Source organism: Protopterus annectens, chromosome 17.part0 (genome assembly GCF_019279795.1).
Source record: "Protopterus annectens isolate FY-2018-M chromosome 17.part0, PAN1.0, whole genome shotgun sequence".
NCBI lineage: Eukaryota > Metazoa > Chordata > Ceratodontiformes > Protopteridae > Protopterus > Protopterus annectens.
Window position 1 is genome coordinate 116,074,092 of NC_056751.1, and position 25,342 is coordinate 116,099,433.

The following is a 25,342-nucleotide window of genomic DNA, read 5'->3' on the forward strand; positions in this document are numbered from 1 at the left end:
AGGACATCCAGGACTGCAATAGTGAATACACTTTAACATCTACATTTATGGTAAGTGTACACAACTCTACTATGTTCTTTGTGTTTCACTGTTGCAGTCATCACACTTGGGTTGATTCCCAAAGCTGAAGAAAGGGTGGTGGCAGTCAAAAAGAGTTTGGGCTGGCTAGTATGCCCTGCAGGACTGCTGTTGCAAAACCCGCCCTGGATTTGGAAAAAATAGGCAGGTGGTAATGCTTGGTGAATGTGTACAGAACTCCAGGTAGCAGCTTCCAGAATGTTCCTGGTAGGTACTCCCCTGAGGAATGCTGTAGAGGTAGAAGTTGCCCTAGTGGAGTGTGTTTTCACCCCCAAGGGGTTGGTTTCCCATGGTGTTTGTAGTAGAAATGGAAACAGTGTGCTTATCCATTTGGAAATTGTCTGTTTTGAAACGGCCTTGCTCCCCTGGTGCAAAACTGAGTAGTAACTGGTCAGATTTCTTACAGAGCCTAGTCCTATCCAGGTAGAACCTGAGCGGTCTGTGTATGTTCAAGGAGTTCAGGATCATTTCCCCTTTATTTTGAGGATTAGGGAAGGAGGTTGACAAATGGATATATTAGCTGAGAGCCACGCTGGACACCACTTTAGGCATAAAGGTACGATTAGTCCCAAGAGAGACCCTGTCAGCATGAAAAATAATGAAAGGTTCCACAGCAGTACATGCTTGTAGCTCTGACTCTCTTCTAGCTGAAGTGATTGCCAGAAGTAAGGCTGTTTTCAAGAGAGGAATTTTAACTCTGTTGACACTGCAGGCTCAAAGGGGGGGGGGGGCATGAGCTTTTCCAGTACGAAGTGAAGGTCCCAAGCAGGGGTGCGTGCTCTCTTTGGTGGCCTTAAGTTGTTTTCCCCTCTCAGGAACTGTTTGATGAGAGGGTGAGAAGAGAGGTGGCGCAGTGTTGTAATGAGCCAAGACGGCAGAGGCATGGATCTTAATGGAGGAGAAGGATAGGCCTCTATGGGGTAGATCTGCTAAGTAATCCAGGATTAGAGGTAGGAAGGGCAGTGCTGTGTTCTCACCTTTAGACTGAATCCAGAAGCAAAACCTTTTCCACTAATTAGCATATGATTTCCCTGTACTGGGTCTTCTGGCTTCCAGAATGACGTCCAGTACCTGCTTGCTTAGGCTGGTCACTGGGGGAGAATACAAGGAATAAGCCAGGCTGCAAGATTCAGGGTTTGCAGTTGCGTATGCAAGATCTGTCCCCCCCACTGAGTGAGGAAGGTCGGGCTCTGAGGTAGGTGCCAGGGTTGCACCGGTGACAGGCTGCGCAATAGTGGGTACCAGTGCTGGAGTGGCCAGCCTGGGGCAATCAAGATTGTCTTTGGTCTGTCTCATCTTACCTTGAGCAATATTCCTGAGAGAAGGGGCAGAGGAGGAAATGCGCAGACTGAGAGGTTTACCCACTGAAAGGATAAGGCATCCACTTTCCAGGCACTGCTGTGAGGTGTCCTGGTGCAGAATTTGCTGAGCTGGTAATTGCAGGGGGAGGCAGAGGGGTCCACCTCTGGGGTCCCACATTTCTGGATCAGAAGGCTGAAGGTACTGGGTTCTAATTGCCACTCATGTGGGTCTAGGAGATTTCTGCTTAAGTCGTCTGCCAGTGAGTTTTGTTTGCCTAGCAGAAATTGAGCTTGCAGATGGACCTGCATGTCCAAGGCCGTGTTCTACAGGGTCATGGCTAGCCTGCAGACTGGGTAAGAGTGGGTTCCCCCCTGCTTGTTGATGTACCACATAACTGTGGTGTTGTCCGTTTTTATTAGCAGGGGTCCTGGTGAGAGCAGATCTGAAAGCGATCATGTTGAACAGCTAGCATCTCTTTTTGGTTGATGTGCAGATGAATCTGACTTGGGCTCCAGTGGCCCTGAATACACTTGCTGTCCAGGTGTGCCCCCCAGGCATAGTCTGATGCATCTGTGGTTAGGGTCTGGGTGGTGTGGGTTGAGTATGGTTGCATGCTGCTGCCCAAAGAAACTCTGTCCTTAGATGAGGTATGACAGGAATGACAGTTTCCAGATCTTGAGAATGTTGGCACCAAAGACTTTTTAAGTACCACTGAAGTTTCCTCATATGCAGTCTGGCATATGGAATTAGTAGGATGCAAGAGGCCATGAGCCCTAGGGCCTGCAGGATTTTCCTTGCGGATAGCTGGGTTCTAGTGGCCATTTGAGGGAAGCAGTCTGTCAGATAGGCTTGTTTTTCTGGAGTAAGGAATGCCATCTGGGATGCTGTGTCCAAGCTTCCTCCAAGGAATACAATCTTTTGACTGGGGACTAGCTTTGATTTCTTTTTGTTGATAGTGTACCCCAGGGAAGTTATAAGGTTCTTTACAAATGTCAGGTGCTGCAACAGCATTTCCTGACTGCCTGAATCAGGCAGTCGTCCAAGTACGGGTAATTTTGAATTTTTCTCTGTCTGCAGTAGGCAATGGCTGGAGCTAGGCAATTTGTGAATACTCTAGGAGCAGTGGATAACCCAAAAGGAAGTGCAGAGAACTGACAATGCATAGATCCTGCCCTGAAGCATAGGTATTTCCTGTACGAGTCCTTGATAAGGATGTGCAGATAGGCTTTTTAGGTCTAGGGTGGCTAACCAGGCATCTTTGGCCAGCATAGGAAGACGCTCCTGAAGGGTGAGCATTTTGAATTTTTGTACCACCAGGAAGGTGTTTAGAATGGAAAGATCTAGGATTGGGTGCCAAGTGCCCTCTTTTCTGGGTACCAGAAAAAGTCTGGAATAGAACCCTTGACCTATCTGTTCTCCAGGAAGAGGCTGAATTGCCCTTATGGAGAGCAGGGATTGAACTTGGTGTTGTGCCTCTGCCCACTGGTTTGGAGGAAGGTCTGGGAACCCTTTAGGGGTTGGCAGTAAGTGGAAGTAAAATTTGTACTCCTGGGATACAATGTTGAGGACCCATCGGTCTTTGTGATGGAAGTCCAGTTTTTTGCATGATGGACAGGTTTTCCTCCTAGGGATACGAGCAGTTGGGCAGAGGTGAGGAGTGGAGTTGAGAAGTCATTGTGAATTCTTTCCATAAGGGAGTGGCTTAGCACTCCCTGTTTTTGAAGTGGAGGCACTCCATTGCTTAGATCTCGGCATACCATGAGACTGTAGACTGGGGGGGTCTGTTTCCCCTGGGTCTAGTTTGAGATGGCTTTGAGGGGCCTGGAAAGGACCAATGCTTCAAGGGGCAATGCCTACTGAATCTAGGAGGCTGTACTTGCAAGAAATATTTGACTGTCTGCATAGATTTAGCTTTTTCTTCCATCTTTTTAAGAACCTCTTCTGCTTTGGTGCCAAACAGATTATACTTGTTCAAAAGAGCATCTAGTAATTTTGATTTGACATGGTCTGACAAGGTCTGCTCCTTAAGCCAAGCATATCTTCTCAGTACAAAACCAGTGACTGCTGCCCTGAAAGATGCTTCTAGGGCATCAAAGCCACATTGCAGAGTATGCTTGCTGACTTGGCTTGCAGAATGCATAAACTCTTGTAATTCTTTATTTTCTGTACAGTCTGTAAAGGTAGCTAATTTTTCCTCAAGTTCCATAACATGCTGCTGGTATTTCAGCATGTGAAACTGGCAATTCAATGCCCTAATGGCGAGAGTTGCAGAGGTGTATACTTTTTACCCCATCTGTCTAAAGCTCTGGAATCCCTGTTCGAGGGGGTGGGATTCTTAGCTGTAGTTGCTTTTATAGTTTTAGGCCCCTGGGAGTTGACCTCTGGGTCAGCAGTAGGATTTTTGAAAAGGAATTTGAGAGAGTCAGGAACTCTCTAGTACCGGTCTGGTTTCCTAGGAGCAGGGGGTGAAGTATCAGGAGTTAGACTGGATTCCATAAAGACATCATACAACATCCAAACCTGAGGGTATTGCTAAAGGTCTATGTTGTGGCAAATCTAAAAATTCCCAGAGTCTTTTTTTGGACTGAGGATAGTCTTGGCATTCCCACTGGAAATGCTCTCAAAGTATGCAGGGTTTCACCAAAAGAAAAATCCTCTGGAGGAGAAGCAGAGGGAATGGATTCCTCTGCATCAGAATCCTCATAAGCAGATAAAGGCATGTCTTCATATTCAGATACCTCAGAGTCGGACTTTTGGTCTGTTAAGGTTGCTGGGGACAAGTCTTTCTCTTAGCAGGGGAAGGCTGGCTTCCCCTAATCTGCATAATCATGTCTTCTGCCATTTTAAGCATTTGATGGTGTGGCTAGGAAGCAGGTGCTTGAGTTTGGGTCATCGTTTTTTTTTTAGGCGTAGCTCTTACTCTTGGCCTTAGAAACCCAGTAGTTTTAGACAGAACTGAAGACGCGAAAGAAGTCGGTTTGTGTCAAATATCGCTAGTGCGAAGAACCTCCTCAGAAGCCAGTGCCTGCACAGCGGCTCCGGACCCATCCAAGGTAGAGACATCTGCAGGTTCCGTAGTCAAAGAAGAGTCTTGTGGCATACCGGACTCCGAACGGGTCTCAGTAGTGGCCTGCGAATCCATAGAAACGGGTGTCAGGGGCTGGAAAGCACCTCACTGAGTACCGGTGAACTGGCAACTAGCTTAAGAGAAACATCGTCGGCAGTTTTGGACCAGTGTGGTCGGTCTCTGTCTTTATCCTTATGTTTTTTCGGAAGATCAGTAGTTGGATGGCTTACAGAAGCTATTTTGGAATAAGGAGATCGACAGCGAAAGTATTTAGCAACAATAAGGGCCCGACAAATAGTTCAGGCGTTGAACAAAGCACAAAACTGACAGCGAGGTACGTCGTGGTCTGGGCCTAAACAGGTGACGCAGTAAGAATGGAAATCTTGGTGTGGTATTTGCTTTCCACAGGCGAGACAATTGTTAACTTTTTCTGACATAGGTTAGAGCAAGAAAAAAGGATCCCCAACAGGGTACTTCGCTATAGAAGACTTCAGGATGATTCATTTCAGAAACGAAAACTCGGGTAGCGGCAGACTGGCAGTCGTGCAAACTGCTTCTGCTTCAGGCTCTGCGGCAAAAAGACTGATGCAATGGCGTCGGCTGCCTGTTTTTATACCCCTGATGACATAATGTCAGTCCTAGAGAGTGACAGCAACAGACGCAGAAATACGAATTCTCTGGTATTCGGGCTGACTGAGGGCTACCTGCAGGCAGATAACCCAAGTGTGATGATGCAACAGTGACACACGAAGAACATCTCCATGTTGCAGCCTCCAGGATGTCTCTGGTAGGGACCCTTCTGAGAAAAGCTGCAGAGGTGGAAGTTGCCCTAGTGGAATTTGTTCTGACCCCCTGTGGGGGTGGTTTCCTGTAGTGTTTGTAACAGAAATTGATACAGTGTGACATCCATTTGGAAATGGTTTGTTTTGATTTGGCCTTGCCCTTTTGCCCCTGCTACAAAGTGGACTAGTAACTGGTCAGATTTCATAAAGGGCTTAGTCCTATCCAGGTAGAATCTGAGCTGTCCGTGCACATCTAGAGAGTGCAAGACACTTCCCCCCTTATTTTGAGGTTTAAGGAAAAATGTGGGCAAATGAATAGATTGGTTGAGAGCCACACTGGACACCACTTTAGGCATGAAAGTTGGGTTAGTCCTGAGAGACACCCTGTCAGCATGAAAAATGCTGAAGGGCTCTACAGTCATGAGTGCTTGTAGCTCAGACACTCTTCTAGCTGAAGTGATGGCCAGAAGCAAGGCTGTTTTCCAAGAGAGGAAATTTAACTCTGCTGAAGCTGCAGGCTCTAAGTTGGGGGTGTGTGAGCTTTTCCAACAGAAAGTTAAGGTCCCAAGCAGGGGTAGGGGCTCTTCTGGGTGGCCTTGCATGGTTAGCCCCTCTAAGGAACTGCTTGATGAGGAGGTATGAAAAGAAAGGTGGCTCTGTGCTGTAATGAGCAGAGATGGCAGAGGCATGGATTTTAATAGAAGAGAAGGATAGGCCCCTGTGAAGCAGGTCTGCTAGGTAATCCAGCATGAGAGGTAAGGAGGGATGTGCTGGTGCAACTCCTTTATCGTGGATCCAGGAGCAATACCTTTTCCACTTGTCAGCATAGGATTTTCTAGTGCTGGGTCTGGCTTCACGTACAACTTCCAGGACTTGCTTGCTTAGGCTGGCCACTGGAGGAGAGATCATGGAATAAGCCAGGCTGCCAGGTTCAGGGTCTGCAATTGTGGATGCAAGAACTCTCCCATCTGCTGGGTCAGGAGAGTGGGAATCTGAGTGAGGTGCCATGGAGGCAATGGTGACAGACTGCGCAGTAGTTGATTACCACTGTTGGCATGGCCAGTCCAGGGCAATCAGGTTTGCCATTGGTCTTTCCTCCCTTATTTTATTTTGAGTAACACCCTTGTAAGAAGAGGTAGACTGGGAAATGCATAGATCGAGAGGTTTACCCATTGGAAGGATAGGGCATCCACTTAACAGGCCTTGCTATGAGGTTCCCTGGTGCAGAATTTGCTGAGCTGGTGGTTGTTGTGGGATGCAAATAGGTTCACCTTCGGGTATCCCATTTGAGTTATGAGGTTGTGGTTCAATTGCCACTCATGTGGGTCTAGGAGATTTCTGCTTAAGTTGTCAACCAGAGAGTTTTGGTTGCCTGGCAGGAATTGTGCTAGCAGGTGAATCTGCATGGCTGAAGCTGTGTGCCAAAGGGTCATGGCTAGCCTGCATAGTGGGTAAGAGTGGGTTCCTCCCCACCTGTTGATGTACCACATCTCTGTGGTGTTGTCTGTTTTGATTAGCAGAGGCCCTGGAGAGAGTTGGGGTCTGAAAGCTATAAGAGCGAGCTGAACAGCTAGCATCTTATTTTGGTTGATGTGCAGATGAATTTGATTTGGGCTCCAGTGGCCCTGAATGCACCCGCCGTCCAGGTGTGCACCCCCAGCATAGTCTGATGTGTCTGTGGTTAGGGTCTGGTGGCTTGGGGTTGTGAAAAGGGCAGTCCTTTGTTGTGGTTGCATACTGCTGCCCACCCAAGAAAATCTTTCCTTACACAAGGTATAATAGTTTCCAGGTCCTGAGAATGTTGACACCAAATGCTTTTTAAGTACCACTGAAGTTTTCTCATATGCAGTCTGGCATATGGAATTAGTAGAATGCAAGAGGCCATGAACCCTAGAGCTTGCAGGATTTTCCTTGTGGATAACTGGGTTCTGGTGGCCAGTTGAGGGAAGTAGCCTGTCAGACAGGCTTGTTTTTCTGGATTAAGAAATGTCATCTGGGATGCTGTGTCCAGGCTTGCTCCCAGGAATACAATTTTCTGATTGGGGACTAGTTTGGATTTCTTTTCATTTATAGGTGTACCCCGGTGAGGTCAGTAGGTCTTTTGCAAATGTCAGGTGCTGCAACAGCTTTTCCTGACTGTCCGCCTGAATCAGGCAGTCATCCAAGTAGGGGTAAATTTGAATATTTCTTTGTCTGCAAAAAGCAACAGTTGGAGCCAGGCATTTTGTGAAAATTCTGGGAGCAGTTGATAAGCCAAAGGGAAGTGCAGAGAACTGATAATGTATAGATCCTGCCCTGAAATGTAGATATTTCCTGCAAGAGTCTCTGATTGGGATATGTAGATATGCCTCTTTTAGGTCTAGAGTGACTTACCAGTCATCCTTGGATAGCACAGGAAGAAGCTGCTGGAGGGTAAGCATTTTGAATTTTGTTACCACCAAGAAGGTGTTTAGAATGGATAGATCTAGGACTGGGCACCAGGTGCCCTCTTTTCTGGGTACCAGGAAAAGTCTGGAATAGACACCTTGGCCTACCTGGTCTGCAGGAACAGGCTGTATTGCCCTCATGGAGAGCAGAGAATGAACTTGGTTTTGTGTCTCTGCCCACTGGTTTGGAAGAAGATCTGGGAACCCTTTTGTGATTGGCAATGTGTGAAAATAAAATCTGTACCCCTGGGACACTATGTTGAGGACCCATTGATTGTTTGTGACGGAGGCAAGTTTTCCTTCTAGGGGGACAAGCAGATGGGCAGAGGGAAGAGGTGGAGTTGAAAAGTCATGGTAAATTCTTTCCATAAGGGGGTGGCTTAGCACTCCCTACTTTAGAAGTGGGGGTACTCCATTGCCTGGGCCTGCTGTCTGGGGGGGGGGGGCTCTGCTTCCCCTAGGTCTAGTCTGAGCCTGCTTAGAGGGGGCTGGAAAGGACCAGTGTTTTGAGGGGCAATGCCTACTGAATCTCGGAGGCTGGACTTGCAAAAAGTCTTTAACTGTCTGCATAGATTTAGCTTTTTCTTCCATCTTTTTTAAAACCACTTCTGCCTTGGTGCCAAACAGATTGGCTTTGTTCAGCGGTGCGTCCAATAAGTTTGATTTGACATGGTCTGGGAAGGTCTGTTCCTTAAGCCCAGCATGCCTTCTAAGTACAGAACCTGAGACTGCTGCCTTGCAGGATGCTTCTAGGGCATCAAACCCACATTGCAGGGTAAGCTTAGTAACTTGGCTCGCAGAATGCATAAGCTTCTGTAATTATTTTTTGCAGTCTGGAAAGGTAGACAATTTTTGTTTAACAAGTTCCATTGTATGTTGCTGGTATTTCAGCTTGTGGAAGTGACAATTTAATGCTCTAATGGCAAGAGTTGCAGAGGTGTATACTTTTTTACCCCATCTGTCTAAAGCTCGGGAATCCCTGACTGATGGGGTGGGATTCTTAGCTGTGGTTGCTTTTATTCCTTTAGGTCATTGGGAGATTACCTCTGGGTCAGCAGTAGGACTTCTGAAAAGAAATTTGTGTGAGTTAGGGACTCTAATAACTGTCAGGTTGGTTTCCTGGGAACAGGAGGTAGAGTATCAGGAGTTAAAGTAGATTCCATGAAAACATCATCCACAACATCCAGAACAGGGGGAATAGCTAAGGGTCTGTGTTTAAATGTACAGATTTCTTACACTGGCCAGGAATCGAATCCGGGTCAACTGCTTGGATGGCAGCTATGCTCACCACTATACCACCAATGCTACCTGTAGTAAATCTAAAAATGCCCAGAGTCTCTTTTTGGACTGAGGATAATCCTGGCATTCCCAAAGGAAATGCTCTCTCAAGGTATGTAGGGTTTAACCAAAAGAAAAACCCTCTGGATGAGAGGTAGAAAGAATGGATTCCTCTGCATCTGAATCCTCATAAGCAGATAAGGGCATGTCTTCACAATCAGAAACCTCAGAGTCGTCGAACTCTTGGTCAGATAAAAGCTGCTGGGGACAAGCCTCTTTCTTTTAGAAGGGATAGGTTGGCTTCCCCTAATCAGCATAAGGTCTTCCGCCATTTTAAGCATCTGAGATTGAGGCATGGAAGCAGGTGCTTGAGCTTGGGTTGTCGTTTTTTTTTAGGCATAGTTCGCACCCTGTGCCTTAGAAACTCAGTAGTTTTAGAAAGAATGGAATACGCGAAAGAAGTCTTTGGTTTGTGTCAAATATTGGAAGTGCAAAGAACTTCCTTGGAAGCCGGTGCCTGCATAGCGGCTCTGGACCCATCCAAGGTAGAGACATCCGCAGGTTCCTTAGTCAAAGAAGAGTCTCACGGAATACTCCAAACAGTCTCGGTAGTGGCCTGCGAATCCACAGAAGCTGGCATCAGGGGCTGAGAAAGCACCTCACCGAGTACCTTCGAACTGGTGACTAGCTTAACGGAAGCGTTGTTGGCAGTTTTCGACCTGGGCTGTCTGTCTTTATCCTTATGTTTTTTTTCGGAAGACCGGAAGTCGGACGGCTTACTGAAGCCATTTCGGAATATGGAGATCGAGAGCAAAAATATTTAACTATGATAAGGGCCCGACAATGAATAGTTTTGGTGTTGAACAAAGCACAAAACCGACTGCGAGGAACATCCTGGTCTGGGCCTAAACAGGTGACGCAGTAAGAATGGAAATCTGAGTGGTATTTGCTTTCCACAGGCGAGACAATTGTTAACTTTTTCTGACATCGGTTAGAGCAAAAAAAAAGGATCCCCAACGGGGTACTTAGCTTTAGAACACTTCAACTTCAATTTTGGAAATGAAAACTCAGAGGCCTGACCAGCACTCATGTGTACTGCTTCTGCTTCGGGCTCCTTGGCAAGAAAGACTGAAGAAATGGCATCAGCTGCCTGTTTTTATACCACTGATGACCTGACATGAGTCCTGAAGCAACAGCAACCAATGCAGAAATACTAAGCCTCTGGTATTCGGGCCGGAGGGCTACCTCTGGCAGGATAACTCAACTGTGATGACTGCAACACTGAAACACGAAGAACATCCAAAGTTGCCTCAGCTAGAATGCAGTTAGCAACACTATCTGAAGTTTCTTCATTTCTTTAAAGAGAATTCCCCGAAACAGAAGCATGAAAGAATACATGCAGAAGACCATGATGGTAACTCCTACCAAAAGGCATCCTGTGCTTTTGTCAGGAGACAAGGAAGCTGTGTGTTCTGAATGTAGGCAAGCAGATCTAAGGATACTTCCTTCAAATACTTATCAGATGAAGGAATACTTCTGAACTGTCATCTAAGACCCAAGAAGAATCTTGTGATTGAGTATGTTTGCTGGAATGTTTTCTGAAAGCACATAGCATGTCATGAGGTACATATTCACTAACATAAGGTCTCAAAAAAGCTCTGTCATTCTGAAGAACTTGTAAGAACAAGATGTAACATCACTATGGCATTGTGCAAAACTAATGAAGGACCATTCCCATGCAAACAATTCTGAATCTCTTCAAAGCCATTCACAAAACAAACATTTGTTTGGTCTTGTATTTAATGTGACAGTGTAAGTTTTGGGTTTATGGTCTCTGACTCCAGACATGCACTATGTTAATAACTTTTCCAGTCTGATAGTGTCCCATAAAAGCACTTCAGTTGCAAAGGTATAAAATCTATTTATCTTAGTACGAGACCTAAAGAACTAGGAAAGTGAATCAAGCAATCGGCCAGATATGCTTTTTAATACTAGACTTGCAGCAACAAAGATTTTGCAGTAGGTGGAGGGGGGTACTCTGCAAGGCTGTGACAAGCCTGAAAAGAACTGCAAACTAACGGTGATCTGTGTCCTCTAGGAAATAGTGGGAATCATACGTGCAGGGGGAAGACCAGAACATTGTAATATAAGTGCTTGAAATCCAAACTAAACATCCAGTGCCCTTGAAGAAAATGAATAAAAATCTGAAGGGTAATCATTCTGAGTTTCTGACCTACCAAGTGCTCATTGAGATCGGGAAGATCAAGTAAAATCTTCCAGTGTTTTTTTTCATAAGCACCACAAAAAAAAAGAGCAATCTCTTTCCTTGAAGCAATGAGACATTAGCCAGCTCTTCTGAAAGAGGCCTGGCTAAAGCCAGATACATTGCAAATACTTCAGAAAGTGGATGTGAAGTAGGAATTACCTCCACCCCTTATCCCGTCTTCTCTCTCTTAGACAGGCAAAATGTGTGTATGTTGCCCTCAAACAATAAAACATGAAATGAAAGGGGAATCCAAAAGGACCATCTTGATGGCCAGGACCTTACCCAGACATTTGTTGGTGTTCTCATAACTACCCCAGATGCTGCTGCTCTGCGACATGCATCTACTGCACCGCAGGTACATCTGGCCATAGAGCCGACAGCCTTATTTGCAGTGCTGTTCACTTTATATGCCTGCCCTTTGCTTCCTCTTCAAAAGTCCCTCTATGACCTCATCGGTCTTCTTCCACACATAACCTTAATATGAACTAATCTGGGCCCAACTTGATCAGCTTTATGACATAATGAAATAACACAAGCAGATATCAGTTTAGAATACTTAGGAGTTAGTGGTAGGGGTGCAAATTAAGCTTTGGTGCTCCTGACCCAAACAGTGATGACCGTTAAACCCAAACCATACGCAATTACTTATTTTTATTTATTTTATTTTACATTTGTTGACCGGGCTAGTCTAGCTGGATATATGTCCATTTTCAGTAGAGGCCCGGGGAGAAAAGCTCCGAGCAAAGGCACAGACAATCAATATTATATATAGTAATAGTTGACAGAAATACAGTAGATGGTTGAGGTTCAGTTAGACTTGAAACAAAGCAGTATAGTAGGATATACTAAAACAAAATACATTTACTGAGCATTTGAGAGATAACAATTAATACAATTATTGACTAATGTACTTTCCTAACCACAAGGACTGATAGTGCAGTAGATCAGGAGAATAGAGAGAGCAGCACGGGGAAGGAGGTGTTCGTCAGGGTTAGAGCAGGGACAGAGCCAGTGAGTTTTAAGGTATTCTTTAAGTAGTGTTTTGAAAAGAAGAGTGGAAGTGAGGGTGGTAAGTTCATTAGGAAGCTGGTTCCAACTTTTTCCTATTGTGTTGGAGAAAAGAGAGTCCCCCTGTTTTGTTGTTGGATTTAATAGTGGAAACTAGTAGCTTATTAGCTGATCGAAGTGTAGTAAGATTTTTTTGTAGGGGGTGATCAGATTATTGAGGATTGGGGTATTGTTTGGATGATAGAGAATCTTATGGGAGATGACAAGTTGTTGGCATAGCAGTTGGTTCTGCAGTTCTAACCATCCCAGTTGTTTGATGTTGTGACAATGGTGGGTTCTAAAGGGGGTGCCAGTGGCAAATCTGGCTATGTTACTGTAACATGCTGAGAGTTTGGAGAGGTTGCTTTTAGAAACATTAGTATATATTGCAGAGGCATAGAATAGGGTAGAAATCAGATGGGTCTGGGAAATGGTTATCCTGGCAGAAGGGGTTAGGAAGGGTTTGATTCTGTAAAGGGTGCCAAGTTTATTGTTAACAGACTTTACTGTAGAGTTAATATGGTGATCATAGCTAAGGTGGTTATCAATTGTTACTCCTAGTAGACAGGTAGTAGTGTCAGGGGATATGTTAGTACCATTGTTAGAGGTTACAGTGAAGTACAGTTGAGATGACTTAAATAGGAGCAAAGAGCAATAATTTAGTTTTTTTGGGGTTCAGTAGGAGACCATGTTCCAAGAACCAGTTTTCAGCACTGTTAAATACGGATTGGGTGATTGACTGGAGAGAGGTTATGGACTTGGCTGAACAAATTAAGGTCGAATCATCTGCATATTGTATGCAGGTGGCTTGTGGAATTGTGATGTGTAGGTTATTTATAAATAAAGAGAAGAGAAGAGGACCTAAAATAGAGCCTTGAGGTACACCTATGTTCACAGGGAGTGGTGTGGAAAGATTATTATTCCAGAGTACGGCTTTGGTGTCGGTTTTCCAGATAGGATTTAAACCATTGTAATGCCTGTGCATCAAGTGATTGGACCTTTAGTACGTCAATAAGCAAGTTATGATTCACCATATCAAAGGCCTTTGAAAGGTCAATGAAAATTGTAGATGAAAATGTGTTATTGTTTCGTTTTTTGTTTATGGTGTCAGAGAAGGATAGCAGGGCAGTTGTGCTATGGAATGGTCTAAAACCATGTTGGCAGCTTGCAAGTAAGTTATTTTGGAGAAGGTGGTCAAGTAGTTGTCTGTGAATGCATTTCTCCATTATTTTAGCTATTGGAGAGAGTAAGGCAATGGGGCGAAAGTTGGAAAGTTCAGTAGATGGGCCATCGTTGTGTAGAGGGATGATATGGGATATTTTCCATATGGATGGGATTTTGCTTTCTGAGATTGTTCTATTTATAAGTATGGAGATGGGATAGGCAATGGCTTTAGCTGCAATTTGCAGGAATTCAGCAGGAAGACAATCAGCAGAAGGGGTGCAGGGCTTAAGTTTTAAGAGGAGGTTGCATATGAAAGATATGGGTACTGGTTTTATATGAAAGGTAGGAGATGCAGTATTAGTGGAATCTAACTGAGAAGAGGTGACAGGTGGCAAAATATTAGCTAGGGTTAGAATGGCTTTGGTAAAATAGTTATTAAAGGCATCTGGAATCTGGTTGGCATTATTATGGTTGAAGCCTGAGGGGGCAGGAGTTGTAGAGTGGCCTGGCTTAAGAAGATTGTTTATGTCTGACTAGAATCTTTGTGGTTTTTGTTGATGGGTTTGTTGGAGGTGAAGGTAATATTCTTTTTTGTCTTGGAGAATTTGTTTTTTGGTGGCATTTCTTAATTGTTTGAAGTGGAGGTGATCTGATGGGTTTTTTGTGGCTCTCCATTTGGCCCAGATTTTATTTCTGAGGAGGATCTTTTGTTTGGTTAGTTTTGAGAGCCAGGGGGCGGTTTTGGTCCTTATTCGGGAAGTGTGATATGGGGCATGGAAATCTAGGATTTGAAGGAATCTGGTATTGAAATAGGTCACTGCTTCATCAAGTTGAAGATGAAGCAAAGGTGACCAGTCACATGCTTTTAGTTCATTTTGGAAACTGACTGGGTTAAAGTGTTTTTTGGAACGGGAGGTTTTAAAAGTATTAGTGTTAGGGCTATGAACTTTTTGTTTAATAATATAGGTTAGCATATGGTCACTACTATCATCAGGAAGGGTTCCTGGTTTATAAGTATCAACATGGCTATTGAGTAGCATCCAGTCAAGGGTGGATTTCTTACTGCTTGGCTTATGGATTCTAGTAGGAGTGGTTATTATTTGAGAGAAACAATGAAGATTTATGTGATTGAGTCGCCTAAGACAATGGTTTCCTGAGGTAGGTTTGTAGAGAGGTAGCTAAGAATATTTTCCAGAGTGCTGATATTATTTCCAGGGGGGAGATGTGCGCAAATTATATAGATAGATTTTGAGTTGTTAATTTGGAGTTTTATACTGAGGGTTTCAGCATTTGTATCTGAGGGTAGGGGCATACTGAGAGGTAAGATCTGGAGTTCAGATTTGTATAAAATGGCTACTCCTCCGCCCTTTTTATTATCGCGGTCACATCTCAGGTTATTATATCTGGGAGGGGTAACCTCCTGGTCCAGAGTTGAGGGCTTTAGCCATGTCTCTGTAATACAGAGAATATCGAAGGAATTCACATCTAAAAGTGCATGTAAGTGGGAAATTTTATTGCTGATGCTGCGGATGTTAAGGTGAGCTATCAAAAGGGAGTTAGATGCTCTATTAGAGAGGGTGATGGTAGGAGGGGTTGGGTTGTGGTGGTTAGTGGGAATAACAGTATGAGGGCCAGGGTTTGGATGATCACCATCTATTAGTGGGTGTTTTTGAGGAAGTTGAATAGACTTAAGAAGTTTATAGTGATTGTTTAGGGTTTTTCGGATATGGAAGTAAGCCAAATGGGTACATCTATGATACTTAGGAAGTATACAGATAGAGGTGGAGGTTATGTTACTGTGGCTGAGTAAGTTTATATGGGAGATGGGTAGGGTTTGCTGGTAGGGGTGTTGTTGTCCAGGAAGGTCAGCATGTTCAAAGAAGGTTAATGTATATGGAATAGTAAGACAAGCATGAGTAGTAGTTAAGAGTAGTAGGTTTGTGTATGTATCCTTGCGTGAAGGGGTCATAGTGATGTGTAGATAAGGTGCTAGGGTATGTTGAGGGGAGAAGTGAGGTAAGTAAAGAGAGGATGGGGGAGGAAGAGGATGTTGTAAGAGGCTAAGGAGTAGATAAAAGTGGTGAGCAATAGAGCGAAATAAAGGTGAATGGTAAGAGAGGGGCTACATAAAGGTGACATGTAAGGGTAGAGGCTGTATAATATAAATAAAAGTGCTGAAGAGATTGTACCTGATGAGGTAAATAATTATTAAGAACTTGTAGAGGTAGAGGGTGGGGCTGTTAAGTAGAAGAGGTAAGGGATAGGGTGTTATACAGAGGGGGTGTGGTTACAGAAGTATAAAGCTAGGATCACTGGGGGTGGGTGGGAATTGGGGGTAGGGTACAGGAGCGGAGTGAGCCCGTAAGGCGAACGGAGCGGGTCACAGCAGCTAAAAACTTTACAGAGACAGAGAGGATGCGATGCCTGAAGCAGAGAAAGTGGTCACAGGTAAGTAGATGGTGGTAAGGAAGTTAACAGGAGCAAAGGATGGTGGAGTGGGGGAGCTAAAAGAGAGAAAAATAGTATGAAGGAGGGAGAAGAGACAAGGGGGAGTGAGAGGACCCAGGAAGTTTAGCAACTAGGAAAGGGGGTGGAAAAAGTTATAGGAATCAGGAATAGATGAAGTAGAGGAAGGGTTGTAAGCAAAGGCTGGATTAGAGTGCCAGCTAGTGGGCAGGGAGCAGATTGCAACTATCCATAAACGTGTTAGATGGAGGCGATACAGAGAAAGGGAGCCAGGGGGAAGGCAAAAACGTACCAGGGGAAGACAAATAGGTGCAGGGACAGAGAGGAGTCTGGCTGCTGGCATTCTGACTCAGTGGCTAGGGTTCATTCTAAGCTAGGTACAGTGTAAATATTAGGAAAAAAAATAATCAACCTGTGACTAATTACAGAGGTACAGTATGATTATTACAGATCAATTTAATGTCTAGGACCAGGGTGGAACATACTTCCTTGATCTTTAAGCAACAGGGAAAAAAGACTCCACAAAAGCAGAAGTTGGAGACCAGTCTTTAGGATGGTTGAAGGTAGTTAGAAGGGGTCCTTAGTGACTAGGCAGGTCCTTACGTGCAGGATGGGAGCTAAAGAGTTCCTTGATCTTTAAGCAACAGGGAAAAAAAGACTCCACAACAGCAGAAGTTGGAGACCAGTCTTTAGGATGGTTGAAGGTAGTTAGAAGGGGTCCTTAGTGACTAGGCAGTTCCTTACGTGCAGAATGGGAGCTAAAGAGTTCCTTGATCTTTAAGCAACAGGGAAAAAAGACTCCACAACAGCAGAAGTTGGAGACCAGTCTTTAGGATGGTTGAAGGTATTGGGTCCTTAGTGACTAGGCAGGTCCTTACATGCAGGATGGGAGCTAAAGAGAATTAGATCCTGTGATTTGGAGCCAGGGACGCACAGCAGCCAGGGTGGGTAAAAGGATAATAAACAATGCTGGCAAAACACACACCTACAAAGAATACTCGTACGTTAGGACTGCTGAAACATCTTTCAAATCTTGATCTGCTACTCCAACTTAAATGAACTTAAAGTATAGACTGACTCACTACTTAGCAGGTGAGGTCAAATGGTAGGAACCTTATTGATACTGCTGTATAACAGACAGCATACATGTTTACATTCTCAGTTTAAGAAAAATACAGTTTGGAAAACTCCTGGCCTCTTGCCCCTAGGAAATAATTCTGGAATGGCATAATGTTGATCCACTTATCTGAAATACAATAACTACTATAAAGTCCATTAACAGAGGAGAGATGCACTTGCACATGATGTAAAAAATACCGTGATTTCCATTTAAGTAGTGAAGAAAATATAGTTATGACTTTTCACGGAGAGTCAGTGCAAAAAAAATGCAGACTACAAAGATATCAAAATGGAACAGTGCAGGTAAAAGTAAAGTTTAAGCAGAGCTCATTACAGAATTGTTTAATAAAAGCATCTTTTGCACTTACTTTGCATTTTCCTTCTCATCCATGGACATACACAGAACCACACTATGATGCCAAAGATAATCGATCCACCAAGCGAAATTAATGCTATTGCCCAAACCGGAAGCTCATCTAGTCCCAGTACTGTGACAAGGGAGAGAACAATAATTTAAGAGAAATCAGTTTGTTATAAATGCACACAATAACTTATCACTTGCAAAGAAAAACATCAACATCTTGCTACGTGGTGCAGTTCTCGTTTATTTGTTCATTACACCCAGCCGTACTGTCTTTTAACTCACCACCTTCCCCTCCTCCAGAAGGGAAGGAAAATGCATCGCCCAAGTCAAGCTCCTAAGTTTAGAAAGTGCCATCTTCCTCTCTTTTTAGCTTCTTGAAGGATTACCATTTTCATAAACGGTGTAAGAAGGCAGCCTTTCAATTATGACTATCTTTAAAAAAGGACTACAGTTCTTCTGTTTACTGCATAGTAGTATTAGCACTACATTGGTTAAAATGGTGCAGCACAAGCTTATTTTTTTCTATATTTTATAAATGGTCATAAATATCTGCCCATATAAAATTTGTCTTAAGTTTCCCTCAAGAGACCAATACAGAAAATGCATCCTCTATAAACAAACTAAATATAACAATCAGTTCCTTATATAATGTATACCCTCCTGGTATGTATATATTTACAGGCAAATTAAAACATTTACTTATAATGATTCAAATATCACAGAATATTTGTAAACCACTACATGACAGAACTTTTGTTTTTAATTTAACAACAGAAGTGCAGTCATTTAAGTGTCTCTCCAAACCTGTAGTTGTGTTAAGTGCACTGCAGGTACAGATGAATAAGTGTACTTACCATAAGTAACACAATGAATGTTTAATGTACCCTGCTAATAGCAGTCCTTCCCTGACTGCTCCTAGATGTGTATTAATTTACCTTCCACTGCAACTTGGCTTTTTTCAGCAAAATCTGAGATTCAGGGATGTCCAACTACTCAAAGTAACTTACTAGCTGCTTAAAGTGCCTTACCCCCAGACATACCAGTATGCCCCCTTGCCACCAGAACTATTCTGTAAATCAGGAAACAACACATATTAGATACGGCACTATTAGGCTAGTCTACTTGACTGGCATACAGGGAATCTGAGCTCACAACTGCAGTTGCTGAATGTGGGACAGCTGAAAATTCCAAACCCACCTAGGAGAATCTCTCATAAATTAAGTGATACAAGAATATTAAGCAAGGCTACCTCATAACTGGGTAAACTCTCTAGCACTACCAAGTTAAAAGGAAACCAGACAACCATCCCATGCCACAGTTCAGATGGCAGAGTCTTGGGGAGAATTCCTGTGGCCAAACTCCAACTGGCAAGACAACAGAACTGGATGGAAGTGTGCATAGAGAGCCAGATGGCTACAGCACAAACATCTGCAACACAGATTTTTTTTAAGCAAGTCCAGGAGCCAGTCACATCTGCTGGAGAGGGTTCCAACTGAAGCACTTGCCAAAGGACAGTTAGGCAACTGATGGCAAGAGACAATACATTTAAAATCGACTATCTGCTTGGCAACCACAAGCCCTAGCCTCACAGAAATAAAGTAGAACAGAATGTCTTTCTAAACTCATGAGGTATCCACAGGTAGCACCTAAGTGGTCAGCACACATCAAAGGTGTGAAGGGCCCCCTCTCTCTCAAGTTTCCATTGCAGGGAAGAAAGCATGGAGGATGGCAGACTGATTAAAAACAGTCAAGATCAGCTAAAGAAGGACATATGGACATCAAGTCCTACTGAAAGACCAGAGAATTCACTGCAAATGAGATCCTGCAACTCAAAATGTGTCAAGTGAAGGTGGCGATGGCAATCAGTGAAAAGTATTTTTCAAGGAATGAAATTCCAAAAGCACAGATCTACCAGACCTAAACAGTGGATGGCCCAACCTGTCCATAGTTTAGTTAAAGCCAATGGGGAAGGGGGTCTCTCAACTAAAGATGGAATGAATCACCTCTTTTACAAAAGTGCTCAACTTTTATAAACTTAGAAAGTTGCTAGAACAGGCATTGCATTAGCATGCATTTTCTGAAGGGTATGAAGTCTGAAACCTAAATGGCAGTCATTTAGTGACTTTAATCCTCAATGGATTTGCCAGAAAAAAAATCACAAAATTTTATGAGAAACAAAACTAAAACATACGAGGCAAAATTCTACATATTACATAATTTTAGACAATAAAGATGCCTTAGCAAGTTAGAATCACCTAAAGGCTGACCAATGACAGAGAGGAAGAATACTGTACCACCCATATTGATATCCTCTTCCAAATGGGAGGTACAGGCAAGTTTCAATCACCTCTGAGACCGCTGACAGCAAAGCCAGTGGAAAGAGTGCATCTACCTCAGAAGCAACGTCCTCAGGAGGTGGTGGCGGACCTCTCAATCCCATGTGGACATCCCTGTCAAGGACCTGAAGGGGTTACTGCAAAGCAAAGAACCACTTGTTACTTCCTGGTAACCAAAAACAATGAATTTTGGTCTTTCTTCCCTGAACTTTGCAACGATAAGTGGAATTTGTGGGAATGGCAGAAAGCAGTACAGGAAACCTACAACACAAGTGAGAAAGCTTCTCCTTATTCTCACTGCATTCCCTCATAATCTTTAGATACCAAATCTTTGAAGATCCTGACAAGGCAAAGCTTCTGAATCCAGTGCTCCAGGACAGGAAAGCATACCCACCTGGTAGTACTTTTTCAGCTCAAACCACTTTCCCTGGAATAGAAAGTGCCAAATGAATGATGTCCAGTGACAAACCGGCATCACTTCTCTGCACAGGGCAGTGGTATGTGGTCCAATGATAAGACGAGCATGTCTTCTCTGCACAGGGGCAAAACCATATGCCCCATTGCTTGCCTGTTTAGTTTTCATGACAGAATGACTGTCTCAGCAGAGAAGACAAGGTCTTGAAGAAGCAGCTCATCCAAGACAACAGGGCCAGAGGCATTGCTCTGAATCAGCTGGATGATGTGCACCACTCTCTCCATGGGAGACAATACTTCCATGGGAGCCCCTGGCCAGCAAGCAAAAATATTTATCATCAATATCCAGAACTAACCTGGTTGCAGAAAGGGAATATCCGCGATGATTCAAGAGTATAGTCCCACACTTGGGCTTTGTTACAAGTGCCTGGGACAAACAAAAGATTCGTGGGTATATAGTGGCTCTGAAGTCACTGACACCTCAAAGTCCTCACTACAACATCCAAATTCAAAGGCATACAAAAGGAACTATGAAGTCCAGAATGTGCAGAGGAGCCTGGGCCTTGAACCTGTTTGGTGTCCTCACCCAAGATGCCACGTAAGCCCATGTCATGATCTCCTGGGATTTCTGCCAGAGATGAGCATGACCAACAATGCAAAGTGCCCAATTCCATCTCGATAAAGGGCTTCCTCTGAGGTGGGATCAAACAGGACTTTTCCAATACATTCTGAAGCCTAGGGACTGTCTCATTGGAACCTAATAAAGGCCAAAGGAGGTCTATCTAATGGAAGACTGTGGACTGAACTACAAAAAGCCAGATACCTAAGGAAAGAAACATTAAGAATTTCTTCCACACCGATCAGTCTGACAACGTATTACCGACCCTCACAATCTCAAAAGGCCCGATTCCCCTGCAGTAAAACCATCTGGAAGCCAACATATTGGATTGTGCTGGATGAAACCAGCAAAGTCCACACTAGGACAAAAATAGTCTTGGGGGGGCACATTCCGAAGGATAGTCCCCCATCTGTGGCCACATGATTCAGAATGACCCTACTAGAAAAGGCTTGCACTCAAAGGCTCCAACCAATGTGAATGGAGGACAGTGAAAACAAGTCAATGGGATTCAATAGGATTACATATAGAGCAGCAAAATAAAGCAAAGAAATATCGATAACAGCTAGTATGTAGAATAAAAATTGCAATTATGCTACAAGAAGTTGATAGTGGGAAATTGGTACAGTTTACTATAAACTGTGCAATATTATTACTATTTAAGGCTATTTAACAGGGACAGATGCATGGTAAGTAATATGACAGGTTCCCTATGTTTTCTTCACCTAATAATGATCAAGGTTAATGGCAAGATATTTGCAAACTTACTGCTAAGCACAATTTAATGATGAATACACTGCAATAAGCATCTGCAAGTAAACAGTTGTGAAATGCCAATATAGCAAGAAGAGTTAAACACAATGACACTACAGATCAGACTTAAAGATGTTGCGAAATTTTAAACATAGGCATACAAATTACCACTTTAAAGAATTTTGCTTAAATTTCTAATCCAGATTTGTAAAACACAGAATATCCAGCAGCTGTACATTTATTTATTGAGATTACGGAGAAATAAAAAGCAACAATGTCTTCCTTAGGGCATGAAAGTACCCTTGTTATCTAGTGCCCCCTCCCCCATACTGCAGGATTTAGTCTAAGGGGGACACTACCCTTATCACCCAACTTGTACATACATACACATGGACCGACCCACCCACCCACTCACAGAGAGACACACCTACCCTACCCATCACCTAAACAATCCCCTACTGTGACCACCCAGGAAGAGACAGTCACACACACCCACTCACCTGAGGACACACACACACACTCACCCACTGGAAGCAATGGGTGAATGCAAGCTTTTGGCTGCATTCATTAACGTACCTAGCCAGGGGAAGCACATTGCTAATTAGCATAGGTCGCCCCCCAAATGCCTTACAAGAACGAAAGAAAACTTAGGCAGCGCATTTACGAGCATGTTTATGCCATTAATAGATGTGACCTTAACAACGCCCTGGCAAAGCATATTAAGGAGTTCCCGGGTCATCATTTTAAGTTTAGTCTCGACAAAAATTGATTTCGACATTAGAGGTGGCCCATGGCAGAGTCAACTCGAAGTCTGCGAGCTTTTTTGGCAGATCCGTACAGCTGCCTACATGCACCCTGGTCTTAATGACCATGTATCTATTAGTTGTATTCTTAAAAAGTTTTCTTTAAATAGATAATAGCTTTAATTTTTTATTTGTATACACACACATACCTATTTATATACACATATATGTATTACTTTTATTATGTATTTTTAAGTTAATAGAATTATGTTCTATTCTATTTTATTTTACTTTATTTTAATACACCTTAAATATTTAAGTAAGCTTATTTTACATTATATTGTATTTAGTTTAGTTTATATTGATTTAGTGTATCATATTGTTCAGAAGTTTGTAGGGTATTTTGTCCTTAACGCTGTTCTTAATTGAAATGGAGTGGGCGTATGTTTTTTTATATTAGTTGATTGGTCTAATTAGGGGATTGTTTATTTAACCTTGGTTGATTTTTTCATTTATTCATTTGTTGTCTGAGGAAGGAGAGAGACTGTGCCCTCCGAAAGCGTGTGCTCACACTATTAAACTTTATTTTATTATTTTACGTTTTGTTGGGTTGAGTGTTTCCTTAAGCTCATTTTCCTTTGATTTACACAGTTTGTGCTTTGTGCGTTTCGGATTACTTTATTAGTATATTCAGTAGACCAAAGAAACAGCCTACCAACCTGCTGAATCTCTAAATCGGAACTTACATTTCAAAGTAACCTTTCTGAATAGAGCCCAATGTTGTACCGAGTTCTCTTTATATGTTTACGACTGGAAGGCAGCACTGAGGAAGGTAACATCAGATGAGGAAACCAGACAGACATACATAACCCATCCCAAGAACACAAACCTAACCTACCCCTAGGAATTAAATGCATTAGAGCAGACTCTAAAATAATTCATTTATGACATCTACATAATTGGCAAACTGCATTACTGACAAAGCTGAAATGATTTTATACAACTTAAGATTAAACAAAGCACAAAACAAAGTAAACTGTATAACAAACCATTTCAGTGCCTTCACTACACAACAGTACTGAAATGCATCAAAAGCTGAAGTGACACTACAAAAAACTTTAAAATTTCTCAAATGGGATAGGAGGACAGTTAAGAAAAAAAAAATGTTCAAAAAATAGCAAAAATACTCAAACTTCCCATGACCCACTTGGTAGAAAAAGGTAGTTTGCATAACTCACTGAAAAAGGGAAAAAATACAGGACAGAAACCAGCAACTCCTTACAGTAGAAGGCCTTTTAATACTAATCTTTTTGCAGTTCGGTTCATGCTTTGTAAAGAGCACTCTCCTATGATACTGTTGCAGAACGATGGAAGCCTTTGTTTTCTTTTTACTTTACAACAGTCAGGTTGAACAATACAAACTACCGCAAGAACACTGCTGTTAGACAACTCATTACCAGACTCACTTTCTGAGACTTGATGACTGAAAGGTATTATTACAGTTATAAAACTCAAAACAATTTGACATAATTCTTCAAAAAATAAACACTTCATAATGGAGTTCATTAATAAACTATTCAGAAAAAATAGTTGTGTAAAATCTTACCATAACCATATATGTTCTTCTCTTCTATGTTGCAGCGTTCTTTACATATGGGCAATATTCCGCACCATCGACCCGATGTCAGGCCTGTATACAAAAGCTTATAGCCACTGCCAGTATGTGGAACGTCGCAAAGGTAAAGTAAAAAAAGGTAACCATCCTAAGAATGAGCAAGTTGTAGGGGGAAGGTGGGTGGGACAGAATACTGCAACGTAGAAGAGGACATCTATGGTTATGGTAAGATTTTACATAATTATTCTATGTCCTTCTAGTCAATGTTGCAGTGCCAACGCTCAGAAGAACCCAGGAAGGAGAAGGGGGTAGGGGAAGAAAGTGCACAAACATTTCCTACAAAGCCATGCAAGACTGCTCTAGCAAACCCTGCCCTAGATCTACAGATTGCAAAAGTATGAATAGATGACCAAGTAGCAGCCTCCAAAATGGAATGGGTATCCAAACCTTTAAAGAAAGCTCCTGATGAGGCCACAGATCTGGTAGAGTGAGCTCTGACAGGGGATAGTAGAGATTTCTCATGAAAGTCATAACAAAACATAATGGCTTTAGAGATCCAAGAAGAAATGGTTTGGAAACCGGCAAACCCAGAGCCCTGGGGTGAAAGGGCACAGAGTTGATCAGACTTTAATAGATTTTGTCTTGTCTAGGTAAAGGCAGAGTTTCCTGTGCACATCAGAGGAATGTAACAAAATCTTCTCACTAGAGGACTGTGGTGAAGGGAAAAATTGGGCACATGAATGGACTGGTTAAGAGATGACTCATTCACCACTTTAGGCATGAACGTTGGGTTAGTTCACAAAGACACTATCCTTGTGAAACACTAAAAGGAGGGGAAGCCATCAATGCCTGAATCTCAGAAACCTTTCTAGTAGAAATCAAGTATACCAGAAGCACTCTCTTCTAAGTGCAAAACTTTAGAGAAGCAGACGCCACTGATTCAAAAGGAGCCTAGGTAAGCTTCTCTAAGACACAATTGAGATCCCATGGAGGAAATACTGGTTTCCTGGGAGGTTTCATATGTAGGACACCTTTTAAGAAAATTTTAACCTCAAGTCTGGAAGCTAAAGGAACTGTCAATGGCAAACAGGCAGACAAAGTAGAACACTGGACCTTCACTGAGGAATGAGACACAGGTAAGAAAGCACTACTGGGATACCCACAAAAAGTGGATCTAGATTTTTGTAGCACCAAATAGAAAAGCTTTTCCATTTTGAAATATAAGACTTCCTAGTACTGGGTTTCCTGGCCTCCTGCAAAACCCTAAGCACATCCTGTGAGAAAAGGTGCCTGAAACGGATCAAGATTTGATTACCCAGGGAGTCAGCTGAAACGGTGACAGATGTGGGTGGATCAGGGATCCCTTGTTCTGTGACAGCAGGTCCAACTGGTGAGGCAACTTGTGGTAATGGCCCCCAGCTAATTGCAGAAGAGGAAATCAGAGTTGTTTTGACCAAAAGGGAGTCAATACCAAGATATTTGGTTTGACCTGTTGAATTTTTAATA

The 25,342-nt window shown here is 43.0% G+C and overlaps 1 protein-coding gene across 6 annotated transcripts in view; it reads right to left on the reverse strand.

Annotated features, from left to right (window-relative positions):
* SLC20A2 (solute carrier family 20 member 2) overlaps positions 1-25,342 on the reverse strand; it is a 717,641-nt gene that overhangs the window by 286,608 nt on the left and 405,691 nt on the right. For all 6 annotated transcript variants that reach the window (XM_044059039.1, XM_044059042.1, XM_044059040.1 and 3 more), the window contains exon 6: positions 17,364-17,483. In XM_044059039.1, coding sequence (XP_043914974.1) covers positions 17,364-17,483 — 120 coding nt within the window. The remainder of the gene's footprint in view (positions 1-17,363; positions 17,484-25,342) is intronic.